At 39.2% G+C, this 13,480-nt stretch overlaps 1 protein-coding gene across 7 annotated transcripts in view; it reads right to left on the bottom strand.

Annotated features, from left to right (window-relative positions):
• Positions 1–1,642: 1,642 nt before the first annotated feature.
• The window catches only part of PPP4R1 (protein phosphatase 4 regulatory subunit 1), a 68,319-nt gene continuing 56,481 nt past the window's right edge, over positions 1,643–13,480 (bottom strand). For all 7 annotated transcript variants that reach the window (XM_033087246.1, XM_033087247.1, XM_033087249.1 and 4 more), the window contains 7 exons: positions 13,239–13,424; positions 10,444–10,605; positions 7,957–8,057; positions 4,574–4,694; positions 4,348–4,482; positions 3,704–3,845; positions 1,643–2,793 (listed from right to left, as the gene is read on the bottom strand). In XM_033087246.1, the coding sequence (XP_032943137.1) occupies positions 2,630–2,793; positions 3,704–3,845; positions 4,348–4,482; positions 4,574–4,694; positions 7,957–8,057; positions 10,444–10,605; positions 13,239–13,424 (1,011 nt within the window). In that variant the 3' untranslated portion in view covers positions 1,643–2,629. The remainder of the gene's footprint in view (positions 2,794–3,703; positions 3,846–4,347; positions 4,483–4,573; positions 4,695–7,956; positions 8,058–10,443; positions 10,606–13,238; positions 13,425–13,480) is intronic.

The raw sequence follows: 13,480 nt of genomic DNA, 5'->3' as shown, positions 1-13,480 counted from the left end.
AGGTCCTGGCCACCCTCCATATGGGGTCCCCCAGTCCATCTGTCCATGGGTTCTAGTGTAAGGTGTAGTTGGGGGTACTGAGCCCGGCCAACCTCCCTCCCACTGGTACCTCCTTCCTGTGATAACTCTTCCCAGGGGGCCGTGCCAGACATTCTACATCTAGTATAATAAGTTTATAAAGGCTTAAGGCAGAAATTAAAAAATACAACAGAAACTACAAAGTCTTGCTTACTTACATTTATTTCCAGACTCAACTTTTCCTCTGGTTTGAGTCAGAGGATTATTAATTTTAAAGAGCCATTTGCTTGGCTTTGAGTTGCTGGGAGGGTCCTTCTTTTCCTCCTATTCGCTCACTTTGTCTCCTGGAATTTTGCACAGAAACGTTACCATACATGGAAATGATCACGTGTCACAGAGCCTGAGACGCAGCACTGTTTCCTATACATGGTCAGTTTAAAACCTTGCTGCCCCTCCTTGCAGCTCCTTTGCTGAGCTGCATCTGCCCCTAACGTTTCCCAAATACACTAAGCCAGCCTGGTGTTTCAGGCTTCTGTGTCCCCCTGGAAAGCTGACGCTGGAGGGGAGATGAGATTCTGGACACATTTCCTTTGGCATATTCAGCTTCCAGTGCACCAGGAACTCATCCCAATAACGTGGGATCTGGACTGAACAGGTGTGAAAAGAATCCGTAACATGCAGGGCACCCAAGTGCCTCCCCGGCAGACTAAGAATCGCCCAGTGCAGTACTCCCTGACAAGATGCCAGCAGCTTGAACAGCTCTTAGCGCTTTAGCATGGTGGCTCTCTCAGAACTCAGCACTTGCCCAATTCAGTGTTAGACGGTTTTAGTAAAACTATGGTGCTTTGGCATCACAGAAATGTCCCTAAGACTTAGGAATGAAAGTCACAGGCAATGCCCTCCGCCACGCCACAGAAAGTCTGGTGGCTGGGTAAATTCAGAATTCAGTGAAGGATACTCTGAAAATTCACAAAGGCTCGCAAGCACATTTGTCCCAGAAAAGAGGAAGGGCAACAGTGTGCCATGAGCTAGGATGCAGGCAGGCTGCTGAGGAAGGGGGCTGAGCGCTCCGTGCAGACCTGTGAGGGGAGGGCAGGGGGAGGGCCACCGGGCAATGACCGAGTACACTGGCTGAGGAATTGCTCTAATTTTTGAAAAATAGTTTTCCTCTTCACCTTGGTTATTCAAAAGTCCTAAGACATCACAGGATATCTTCTAAGATTAGCTACCCAAAATTAAATACCTTGGAGGATGTAATTATTACCACGGTATTCATTTTTCTATTGTGAAGTTAACAGTTTATGAATTGTTTTGTTTTTGCCTCCTGGGGATTTCAAAGAACTATTGAATCACCAATTTTCTAAATTTGCTTGCTTTTATGCTGACTCTGTAAATCCAATTTTCCCCCTTAGAAGATCCTACATAATGAAAGGCTGCACGTTAGACCCGATCCATTCAACGCCCTGCCTGTCCGCAGGGTTTGGCTGCCACCTCATGTAACACACTGTGAGAAGGACAGGCCGCCCTGTGACCGGCCTGGGAAGCACGGAGCCCAGGAGGCCCCTGCCGTCTGCTGAGAGCAGAACCTGGCCCTGGGGGCATATACAGATTTCAAAGAAATTACTAGTTAAAAGACAAATATTTTAATCTAGTTTTTCCATTTTATACTAAATCATTAATACAGGTCAGAAATTGCATTTATTTTCAGACATCTAGAAAACAATCAAAATTGTATATATCTCTCTATACAGATCTTAATAAATTTTATTTGGACAAGAGAACTTGTGCCACAACAGTTTCAACAGCATGATTAAAGACTGCGACACTCTCAGGAGCGGTCACAGGTATGTACAGTATGTGAAGAAAAAGTTGCACCTCGGAGCTGATCATGATCAAGTTAAAAACACCCGACACACAGTACACGTGCTAATAAATTTCATTCAGGTCATGACCAGCATGAAAAAAATGCAGGACATAGATACTCAGCAAACGTTCTGTAAATGTGTACAGCAATATGCTGCATTGAAGAGTTAAAATCAGACTCTAGTGTTATCATCAAGCCCTTAGGAGAAACCAAAAAAAATCTCCTTTCCCATTAACACGTCAAAAACTATTCACACTGAGGGCTGGACTGGGCAACTGGCCACGACCGTACAGGCCCTTGCCTGCGTGGAAACAGTGAGGCCTAATACTGAAGGTCTCTCACGTCCTGGCTCGCAGCCACCTTCTGGCTATAATTCCATCTATCAGTCATTAAATAAAACCAGGAGAAAGCAACGCAGATCTCTGGGAATGCCATCCCTTCCAAGAGGAAAATGCTCTGCCAATTCAAGTTTCACTCGGTCAGGAAGACAGAAGGATTTAAGGCTTCGGTGTCATTATAATCCTCTGAGAATTATTTTCCCTTAAAGTCAAGATAAGATAATAGTGTTTACTGTACTTTCTCTTGACTCTTAAAATCCCTGGTGTTGGTGTAGGCAACTTGCACCTGCGATTAAATCTGCAGAGAGGAAGGTCTCCCCTCCCCACGGCTGTCCCAGCTCACACGTGTGGAGCACGTGTCGAACCTCAGCTTCCTAGGAAGCAGGAAAGACACCGAGGTTTAAGCTCTCTAGTAGGTTGAGGAAGCTGTGCTCATGGCATCTTCAGAGATTTTGGTACTGGCAGGGTGGATACTTGCAAAGTACTTGACGTCACTGTCACGATCCATCTGAAGAGCCATGACAGTTTGTTCTACAGCTTCCTGATGACAGCTGGCAGAGGTTAAGAAATATTCTGGAAAAGAGAAGCGCAATTTACAAATAATTAGTCTAACAATTTAGTTTTGTCAAGTGCAGCATACAAAGTTTGAAGTCATAAAACATGATTTTTCTACAAGTACAAATACAAGCTATGTTGAATTATACATAGTAATCCAAACTGATTTGTTATATGAAAAAAATCCCCAAACATAAGAGAATTATCAGATTTATCTTGACTTTTTTACAACAGACTAAATCTCATGATGTTCAATAGCAGCAAAGCCATTAACTTGTAGCTATTAATTAACTCAGTAAAAGGAAACTTTCAAATACCAACCACACACACTAAAAACCAGTCTTCTCTAGCTATTTTATTGTAATTGTTATTAAAAAAAATTAAATGAATTCAAACGGAGAAAAAAGAAGCGATATATATTTACCCATATTCTTTGAAGTCTATTATATAAACTTCCGTGTTTCATTCATGAGTTCGTATATTCAAATGGTATTAGGCATTTTGAGGGGATTACAATAAATAAAACAACCTGAATCTCGAGGAGCTTGTAATTTGCATCAAAGCAAATAACATGGGGCATTTGTCTTTTGCCTCCTGGCCCTCAAACAACATAACAGATGTGAAGGGGAGTGTACCAAAGGCAGTGATTTTTCACAGTCATAAGTGAATGTCCAATCTTTCAAACTACTTTTTAAATTATAAAAAGAAATTCAATTAGAACAGAAGGGCAGTAATTAAAAGTCCCTTTCCTGACCCTTTAATCTGTGTTCCTCTCAAAGAGGGAACCACTACTAACAACTTACAATATATTCTTCTATCGGATTATTTCTGTGAACATATTCTATTTCAGTTTAGATACTTTTCTATTCATGTAGGCTGTGAACCTCCTCCCCACTACAGACACTTTTCCTAAGAGTCACCTACCTACCTTTTTCTAGTAGAGTTTGCCTTAATGTCTTCGCGAGTAGCACTCTAACATTTGGAACCCTATCATTTGCTAAGGTCAGCAAATGTGGCATCAGATGTGCAGCAAACTGCTCCATGGGAAGGCAATCATCTTCAATGACAGTCTGTGGAAAAGAAGTAACTGCTTTAGATTCGCCAGTTTATTCTACCCAAGCCATACTATCTAACAGTTTTTTAGTAACAATGCCACTGCTACAGATTTTAGTTACTGCTTTTTAAACCAATATTCTAGTCACCTGGGAACTCAAAAACAAAAATGATATAATTAAGTCCCCACTGAGACACAGTTTTTAAAATGCTCCACAGAGACCTGGAGTACTCACCGTCATATTCATTTTCACACCTGTGCTATGGGCCTCAGACCCTGAGCGCCCTCTAGGGGACCACTGTGAACATGCCAGCTTTATAAAGAGCTCAGTGGACTTGGGAGAGAAAGGGTGAGCCTGACAGAGATACCCAACTGAGGAACGGGATCCTATAAACAGCCAGGTGGCAAAGTTCTGTTCCTTAAGGATAAGAAAGAGGGTGTTGAGAGAGGCAAGGAATAAAGAATAAAAATAGTTCTAGATAGGAAAATGTGTCACAAATGGGTAAGTCCTCACTTACCTGGCAGACAAAGACAAAGGCTTGCCGACCAGACCACTTGGGACATCTACCAAAATTTTCTACAAGCTCATGGATGAGGTCCACTCCAAATGTTGGCGGTGTTGCCATGTGTAGCTTCTTCACCATCTCACTGACCTAGGAATGCGAACATAGAGAAGTAAAAGAATATCTTATGATCTTATTGAATACTCTGCTGATCTAAAATTGTAAAAATTTTAACACATACCAACTTGTAGGAAATCCAACGAACAGAAGAAACTTTATCTGCACATAGATTCAGAGCAATGGGGCGTAAATAGTCATAAACATCTCTGGGACTATATAGTTCTAGAAGTAAAATCAGTTGTCTACAAAAACGAATTACAAAAATATAATTAAAATTTTAAAAGAAGACAAAATGAAAATAGGTTAATCATCTGAATAATTTGTAATACTGGATACTATTTGTAAGATGAGCACATGCAAAAACTAGTGATTAACCTGGCCTCTCAGAGAATTACCTTATCTCTGTATATCTGGAAATGCATTTAAACATTATTCAAGTTCAGTAAGTATCTCTTCCCCTTAGAATGTAAAGAAAACAAATCCTGTGGAATGCTGTGTCCACAGGGACCGAGACAGAGCAAAACATTTCCCAGTTATGTTCAATAGGAACAAGGAACACATTTTTTCCCCATAATTAACTGTTTAGAATGTGCTGAGAAACCTCCATCTACAAATCAGTTATCTAAATAAGCAAGTTCTAGCAGTTTAAAGTAGCCTGATGTGTACTTGTCAAGGCTCTATGCTGCTTCTAAGGGAATGATACATTTACTAGGGAGAACATAAGTAAGTGGTCCTCTACCAACTGTTCCTATTATGTCTGACGAGAACTGAAGACTAACAGCAGCCACCAGGCTAATTTGAGTAGATGCAACAATGTTCATGGAGAAATACCTTGAATATGAATGAGACTTTGGCCTTTCAGATTTTATGTTCAAGATTATTTACATTTGTCATCAACAGGAAGTGAACTGTGGCAGTCCCTCTTTATCCACGGTTTCCATTACCAGTGCTCAACCACAGTCCAAAAATATTAAATGGAAATTCCGAAAATAAACAATAAGTTTTAAATTGCACGCTATTCTGAGCAGTGTGGTGAAATCTTGAGGCATCCTGTTCCTTCCTGCCTGGGACATGAATCGTCCCACTGTCCAGCAGCTCCACACGGTACATGCTCCCTGCTCATTAGTCACTTAGTAGCTGGTTGTAAGATTGACTGTCATGGTATCACAGTGCTTGTGTCCAAGTAACACTTATTTTCCTTAATAATGGCTCCAAAGTGCAAGAGTAGTGATGCTGGCAATTTGGATATGCCAAAGAGAAGCTGTACAGTGCTTCCTTTAAGTGAAAAGGTGGAAGTTCTTGACTTAACAAGGAAAGAAAAAAAATCCTATGCTGAGGTTGCTAAGATCTACAGTAAGAACAAATCATCTATGAAATTGCTTAATTTATAAATTAAACTTTATCACAGATATGTATATATAGAAAAACAACAGTACATATAGGGTTTGGTACTATCTGCGGTTTCAGGCATCCACTGGGGGTCTAGAATGTATCCCTCGTAGATAAGGGGGCACTTCTGTATAACCATAAATACAGACAATGTAGTCATGACATGCACCTATATATATACATAAAAACAAATCCTCAAAGAGAAATGCGCACTTTTTGACTATTTTCTGACACTACAAACTTTCTCACTGGCCTCCCCTTAGTGTGCAAGAGAATGAGGTCGGGGAATGAAACAAGAAAGTAACTGACAGACGTTGGGGGACAGGTGTGAAACCCCATGTACTCCCCTGGGCCCTTTTCTCACACAAAGCAAAAGCCTTAAGCTACAGACATACTGAAAAGTGGCAGAGAGGGAAAAACTCTCTATCCCATGGAGAGGGGCACCAAATCTTCTTGAGCTAAGACTGTATACTGATACCAAGCTTTTCCTGCTGAGGAGGGGCAGGAAACCTCTGGCCAAGACTGCCTACAGATTATAAGGCAGAGACTGGATGCCACAGGGAAGGGGCAGAGATTCTGAGCAAGCCCAGGCACACAGAGCCTCCCAGAGACTGAAGCAGAACCAAAACAACAGAGATTCTCCCCTTTCCCAGCACAAGCCTACCACCTGGTAACAGTAGTCTGCAGTTAGGGGAGGGGCAAGAGACCCACCTTTTTCCAAAAGGTGCAGGAGCAGCTGAAAGCTGAGGTCAGAATATTAACACATGAAAAGGTCCACCAGCACTCCAGCTCCCAACTCAGCAAGAGGCAACGCCGCCCACAGATATAATTAAAGCTTTTGGTGCACTGAAGGTAACCACAGCAACAAATATACCCAAACCCAGCCTTTCCTGGCTACATGGATTCAACCCTTCACACTAATGGCAGAAGAGGTGTGCTCATTTCCAGTCAGAAGCCAGGCAAACTAGAACTCAATGGAATGACATTTTTAATGTACTGAAAGAAAAACAGTCAGCCTCAAATTCTACGGCCAGCAAAAGTATCTTTAAAAAATGCAGGAGAGGTCTAAAATTCAGACTATATAAAGAATCCTTATAACTCAACATCCCAATTTAAGACAAATAACCCAATTTAAAAAAGGTCAATAGACATTTTTCCAGAAAATATGTGCGAGTGGTCAACAAGCACATAAAAAGGTGCTAAAGATCACTTTAGGCATTAAAGAAATGCAAATAAAGACCAAAATGAGATGACACTTTACACCCACTATAATAATGGCTGCCATTTTTAAAAAGGAAAATAGCAAGTGTGAGGGAAGATGGGGAGAAACTGGAACCCCCGTGCATTGCTGGTGGGAACGGGAAATGGTACAGCCGCTACGAAAAAGTCTGGCGGTTCCACCAATTCAACAAAGAATTACCCAGTTAATACACCCCAAACAAACTGAAGAGGTGTTCAAATGCCAATTTGTACATGAGTGTTCAGAGCACCATACTCACATCAGCTAAAAGGTAGAAACAACCCAAATGCCCATCAGCAGATGAATGGATTTTAGAAAGTGGTATATTCATGCAATGGAGTATTATACAATCACAGAAAGTAACAAAGTTCTGATACATACTACAACATGAATAAATCTTGAAAACATCATGCTAAGTGACGTAGACAGACACAAAAAGCCACATGTTATGTAATTCCATTTATATGAAATGTTCAGAAGAGGCAAATCCAGACACAGAAAGTAGACTGATGACGCCAGGGACGGGAGCAGGGAGGGATGCGGAACGACCGCTTACAGGGCCTGGGCCTTCCTTCTGCGATGATGAAATGTTCTACAACTGGACAGTGGCAATGGTTGTATAATACTGGGAACGTACTAAATGTAACCAACAGTGTCTTTGGTTATGTGTGTCATACCACATTTTTTTTAAAGAAACAGACTCTTAAAAAGCTGAGAAAATTGACTGCTGACCTCTATTACAAGAAATGTTACAGGAACAGGACACCAGACAGAAACCTGGATTTATACAAAGTACTGGACAAATCCAGAAAAGGTGAAGATGAAGTACGTATACACCCATCCAAAACATAGTCTAAAAAATCGTTAGAACTTACTCAGCCAGTTCAGCTCGAAAACGCCAGTTTCTACTATTATCTGTCACCAAAAACTCCTGAAGTTGATAAAGATATTCTCTTCTTTTGTCAATATGAAGAAGCTGACGTAACAAAATAAAAATATTCACTAAGACAAGGTATAGACATTACTTCTTTTACTAGACTGCTTAAAAAAGACTATAAATAATATGGTTAATGCTTCTGAAGGAGTACACATGTAGTAGGTACATTTGTTTTCAAAATTGGTATTAAGTTCATTTTTCCCTGATAATCCCATTAGCCTTGAAGAGTCATTATCCTCTTTTGAAAGATGTTTCTTGAGCCAGTGAGTGACCTGCACTGAACTCTACAGTACTTCAGCATAGCTTTATTATAGCACTCATCCACTTCATTCATACGACACCCTCAAACCACAAATTCTTTGAAGACAGTAACTGTGCTCTTATTCATATATGTGAGCCCAGCAGATGGCACTATGATGGCACACAGTAGGTGCTCAATAAATATTTGTTGCATGAAAAAAAAGAAATTTATCCCAATATTTGCTCTACAAATATTTAAAAGTAGGTTTTATAGTCAACATAAGGGAAAACCCTAAAATTTGATATAAACAGAAACAAATCAGCATAATCATACATCAAATAGATAAGAATCACACAGGGAAAAAAAGTCTAAGTTTGAACTTAGTACTCTGACCATACATCTTCATGGGATATGTTCTAAGGACAGAAAGTGCTGAAGGAAATCTTGAACATTACTTAGTTGATTTGATGTTGAAATAATAATTGGTAGTGTAATCCCAAAACTATTTCATGTATGTAGTAGAGTTGAACAAGTGACTAAATGTATTAATGTTGTTAACAGTTTTGACTATGAGAGAAAAGAAAAAATTAGAAGTGAATAAAAGTATTGGATTGGAAGTAGAGGTATGAATATGAATTCAATAATTTAAAAAAACACACCTCCAAACAAAAAGTCCCTCCTAGCTCCTCTGCTCTGAAAAGGCCTAAAAGAAACGCCACCCTTGGGGCAATGTGTACAACTAATGCTGGATCTTGGCTTCTAAATAACACTCTTTACTCAAAAACACCAGGGCTCATTGGAGAAATAGCTGACTCCAGGCTGGGGCAGAGAAAGAAGGTGGGTCTGAAAATAATGATGTTTAAAAATGAGGAGGAAAAAAAAACACAGGAGGTAGCTTTTAGAGGTTTCTATTAGCCAAATTTGATGCTTAAAACAAATGATAAACAGGGATTACATTACAATGAATAAAAAAATAATTCTAGAGACCACACTGATATTAAAAAAATTTCCAAAAAGGGGGAGAGAGAAAAAGGGAAACGTTATCTTTACATGAGAAGGGCAACTAATAAATGTAGAAGGAATTACAAAAATAGAAAATCAGTACTTTACAACCAGCACAACACAGTGACAACTGATTCAGGGAAGAACCACAAGTAGATGCACGGATGAAAAAACATTGGGTAAAGACTTGGGGGAAAAAATGTTCACAGAGTTTTAAAGCATCACCCCACCAGTAAGATGAATCACACAGGAGAAAGGTCATTTGAGCCCAAACCACCATAACCAAGTGACCAGCATCACCAGTGATCATAAGAGCCAACATCAGGTTAGCCCTAATGGGATACCTTCAGAAAACACCTGGCGACCTATACAGATTGGTAATATTCCTGAAAAAAACAAAACAAACAATAACAAAAAAACACCTGTTTAACCTGAATCTAATTGTGTAACAGCACTCAGAAAATTTCAAATTGAAGGGCATTCTGTAAAACAACTGGCTTGGCTTCTTCAAAACTGCCAACAACATTAAAGACAAAAAGTCACAGAAATGGTTCTAGATTTAAAAGGACTAAAGATACATTTAGTATCTTTAAATTCAACATGCAGTTCCTGACTGGATTCTGAATTGAGGAAAGAAAAGGCTATAAAGGACATTGGGACAATCAGAGAAATTTCAGAATGATCTGTATAAAATATAACAACATGGTATCAATGTTTTTTAAAAAGTAGGATTACAAGGTAATCCTTTTGAGGTACTTCTGTACCTCATACCTTAGAACGACAAGAGAGCCAATTTCAAGGCAGAAGACTAAAGGCGTGAGGACTAAGGTTAAATTCTCAGACTCCTGAAACACCACATAAAACCTCTAAATTTAATGTTCATGAAATTTCTTTATATTTAATTCAATTCTGAAAAAAGTACAAATATTTGTAAACATGTTCTAACGTCATTTAAAAATGAAATTTAATATAATTATTTTTAAATTAAAAATTAAAATGACACCAGCAACACTGATCACAATAGGACTTTTTTTTTTTAAGTCACAGCTCACCATCAACTTGTGGCTACATTTTCTTACACAGAACGTACAGAACCAATCTTGGTAGTAGCAGAAAAATCAAAATTTTAGATCTACAGTGGAATTTTAGTGTGTTTTTATGCAAAAGGATTTAAAAAATTACCTTCAGAAAATCATGCAAGTGTTTAAGAACACCTATCCTGACTTCATCGAGGTCTTTTAAAAATCCATTAAAAATTGGAACCAGATCTGCAGCTGTCAACTGATCGCCAAGAATAACTGCAAGCTCGTGGATGGAGAAAGCTAAAGTTCTTCGAACTTTCCACTGCAGAAATGAAAACTGCATTAGTAAGTTAAACACAAAGTACTTAAGACTTCAACTTTTAGACAATATATTAGGTTGATGCAAAAGTATCACAGTTTTTGCAATTATTTCTAACCTTTTAAACCACAGTTACTTTTGCACCAACCTAATAGTAGTTCCTCCTTATCTGCAGTTTCACTTTCTGAGGTCTCAGTTCCTCCAGTGAACCATGGTCCAAAAATATTAAGTGGAAAATCCCAGAAATAAATGATACGTAAGTTTTAAGTTGAGTACCATTCTGAGTAGCATGATGAAATCTCACGCTGTCCCACTTCATCCCACCCAGGACATGAATCATCCCTTTGTCCAGTGTCCCCACTGTAGATGCTCCCCGTCTATTAGTCACTTAGCCTTCTTCGTTATCATATTGATGACTATCGTGGTATCACAGTGCTTGTGTTCAAGTAACTTTTATTGTACTTAATAGCACCGAAGCACAAGAGAAGTGATGCTGGAAATTCAGATATGCCAAAGAGCTTCCTTTAGTGAAAACATGAAAGTTCTCGACTTAATAAGGACAGCAAAAGAAAATCATATGCCGAGGTTGCTAAAAATCTATGGTAACGATGAAGAAAATCTGTGCTGGTTTGTTCAGAGAAACCACATTCACATAACTTTTATTACAGTATAGTTAAAATTGTTCTGTTTTATTATTAGTTATTACTGTTAATCTCTCACTGTGCTTAATTTATAAATTAAACTTAATCCTAGATATGTATGTATGAGAAGAAACAGTATATATAGGTTTCGGCACCATCAGCACTTTTGGCATCCAATGGAGGTCTTGGAATGTAGCTCCCAAAGATAAAGGGGGACGAACTACTGTATATCAAGGCTAATTTCCATCTGAATGTTATTAATCACAAAAAAATTAAATCATAATAAAAGTAATAGTAATAATAAATACTGTTTTAAGTGCCTACTATGTATCAAAAACTGGAAGAAAAAATTAAAATCCCTGCACAGCATGTATTCTCTCATTTATGAAGAAAAAAACTATTTGGAAATTATTAATGGCATAGTTTTTGTAGTTTTCTGAACACTGGATGCCCAACTTACTGATGTCCCACATTGACCAAAAGGCTGGCTAGGATCATCCTTTATTTCCTGCTCCCCTTCTGATTCCTCTACAGCCTATTTTTGATTAAAACAAAACAAAACTAGCTTTTAATGACTTGGCAATTAAAGTAATACAAAAATAGGAAAGTATTTTGTGAATAGCCCTGGAAAAGAACTCCTATTAAAAAATGCCTTGCATTTACAGGAAACTTTACATTAAAAGCATCTTCATGCTGTCTTAATTTTAAAATTTTTACTGTTTAAAACTTTACCTGCTAAGAAAATATTTAGAGCAAAGGTTTTATCCCCATCGCAAACATCAGAACAGATCTTGAAATAAAATGTAACACCCATGTTCCATGTTCATCATAGCAAACAGATGAAGGCAGAGATGTTTTGTTGGAGGAGGGGACAGGAGGCATGAAGCCCTGCCCATCCACAGCCTTCCTAGTCGAGGAGTCCTGGGGTACCTGCCCCACAGGAACCTGTCGAGTTCTGCGAGGTGAGATGGAAAACCACTAACATAGATGAAGCATGCTGTGGAAACTGGGCCTTTTGTCCCACGCCCAGCTGTACCACTGAAGTGTGTGAATATGGGTTAATTCACTCTGCCCACACTCTGGTTTCCTAACCTCACAGGTCAGAGAAGGGATGTAAACTATGGTTTCTCAAGACTACTTTCAACTTTTAATTTGCTGAGTTGATTGCACTGATTCCTTGAAAAATGCAATAATTATTAAGACATGTTAAGGGAAAATCATTCATATCCCAGTATAAATTAGTCTAACCAGGACGATTTCTTAAAAACTGACATTAATTTCACTGAAGAAATACGTTTCGTGGAAGGCAGGCAAAATTTTGGTATGTGGAAATCAGACCTAACAGCAGGGGAAGTTAAAGGTAAGTCAACAAAGCCTAAGAAAAAAGCCACAAAAAAGTCAGATATCCAGAAAAATGACCTATGGTCAATGTCCTACATGTTGTGCTCTCTCAGAGGGCGTGGTGGAGGTGTGTGGTAGAGGGAAGAGCGCGTGCGTGCGCATGCACACACACACACACACACACACACACACAGACACCCCTGCCCCCATTAGCCTTCTCCCACCTGCACAGCAACACTCACTGCACTCTGGGCCCAGAACTCATCAGTACTAATATTACTACAATTCTATTAAGGTTTTAAAATATTGAGTAGCATTTATAACACAGTTTCTAGGGAGAAAACTAAATCCTATATTCTTAAGAATTAATCTATACATAAACTTTAGACAACACATTAGTAAATTAGGGACTTAGACATGTCAAATGTGATAATTTGTAATACTTTAGATTTTAAAAAAAGCCACCAAACCATGGTACGTGGACCATGCAAAAAAGCAAGCTCTTTCGTATTACTTTCAAGCTCTTCTGCACATAATTTTCTGTAAGGCCAAGAGCTTGTTAGAACATGAATAGAAATTCTATTAGGTTTTGAAAGGCAAAACGCCGTGCCTTCCATGAGCATGTTTTGTTAATTCCGTGGCTGCTTTACTCACCTGCATGTCTGATGCCAGAGTCTCGTAAGTCTCTCTTAGGCAGTGCCAGTTCTGCCTGCCGAGTGTCAGGGCCACACCCGGAAGGCTATATGCACAGTGCTTAGCAATTTCAGTGTCGACTGTCTGTGCACGAGAGGGATCAGTCATAGATAAATATTGATCTAACAGAGCCTGAGGCACAACATCCTAATGAAGAGAGAGACACAACAGTGATGCACTCTGGGCAGTTTAGCTATAAATCA

The sequence above is a fragment of the Rhinolophus ferrumequinum genome, chromosome 19 (assembly GCF_004115265.2).
Source record: "Rhinolophus ferrumequinum isolate MPI-CBG mRhiFer1 chromosome 19, mRhiFer1_v1.p, whole genome shotgun sequence".
Taxonomy (NCBI): domain Eukaryota; kingdom Metazoa; phylum Chordata; class Mammalia; order Chiroptera; family Rhinolophidae; genus Rhinolophus; species Rhinolophus ferrumequinum.
Note: the sequence above shows the minus strand (reverse complement) of the source record. Positions and strands in the feature narration are given on the sequence as shown.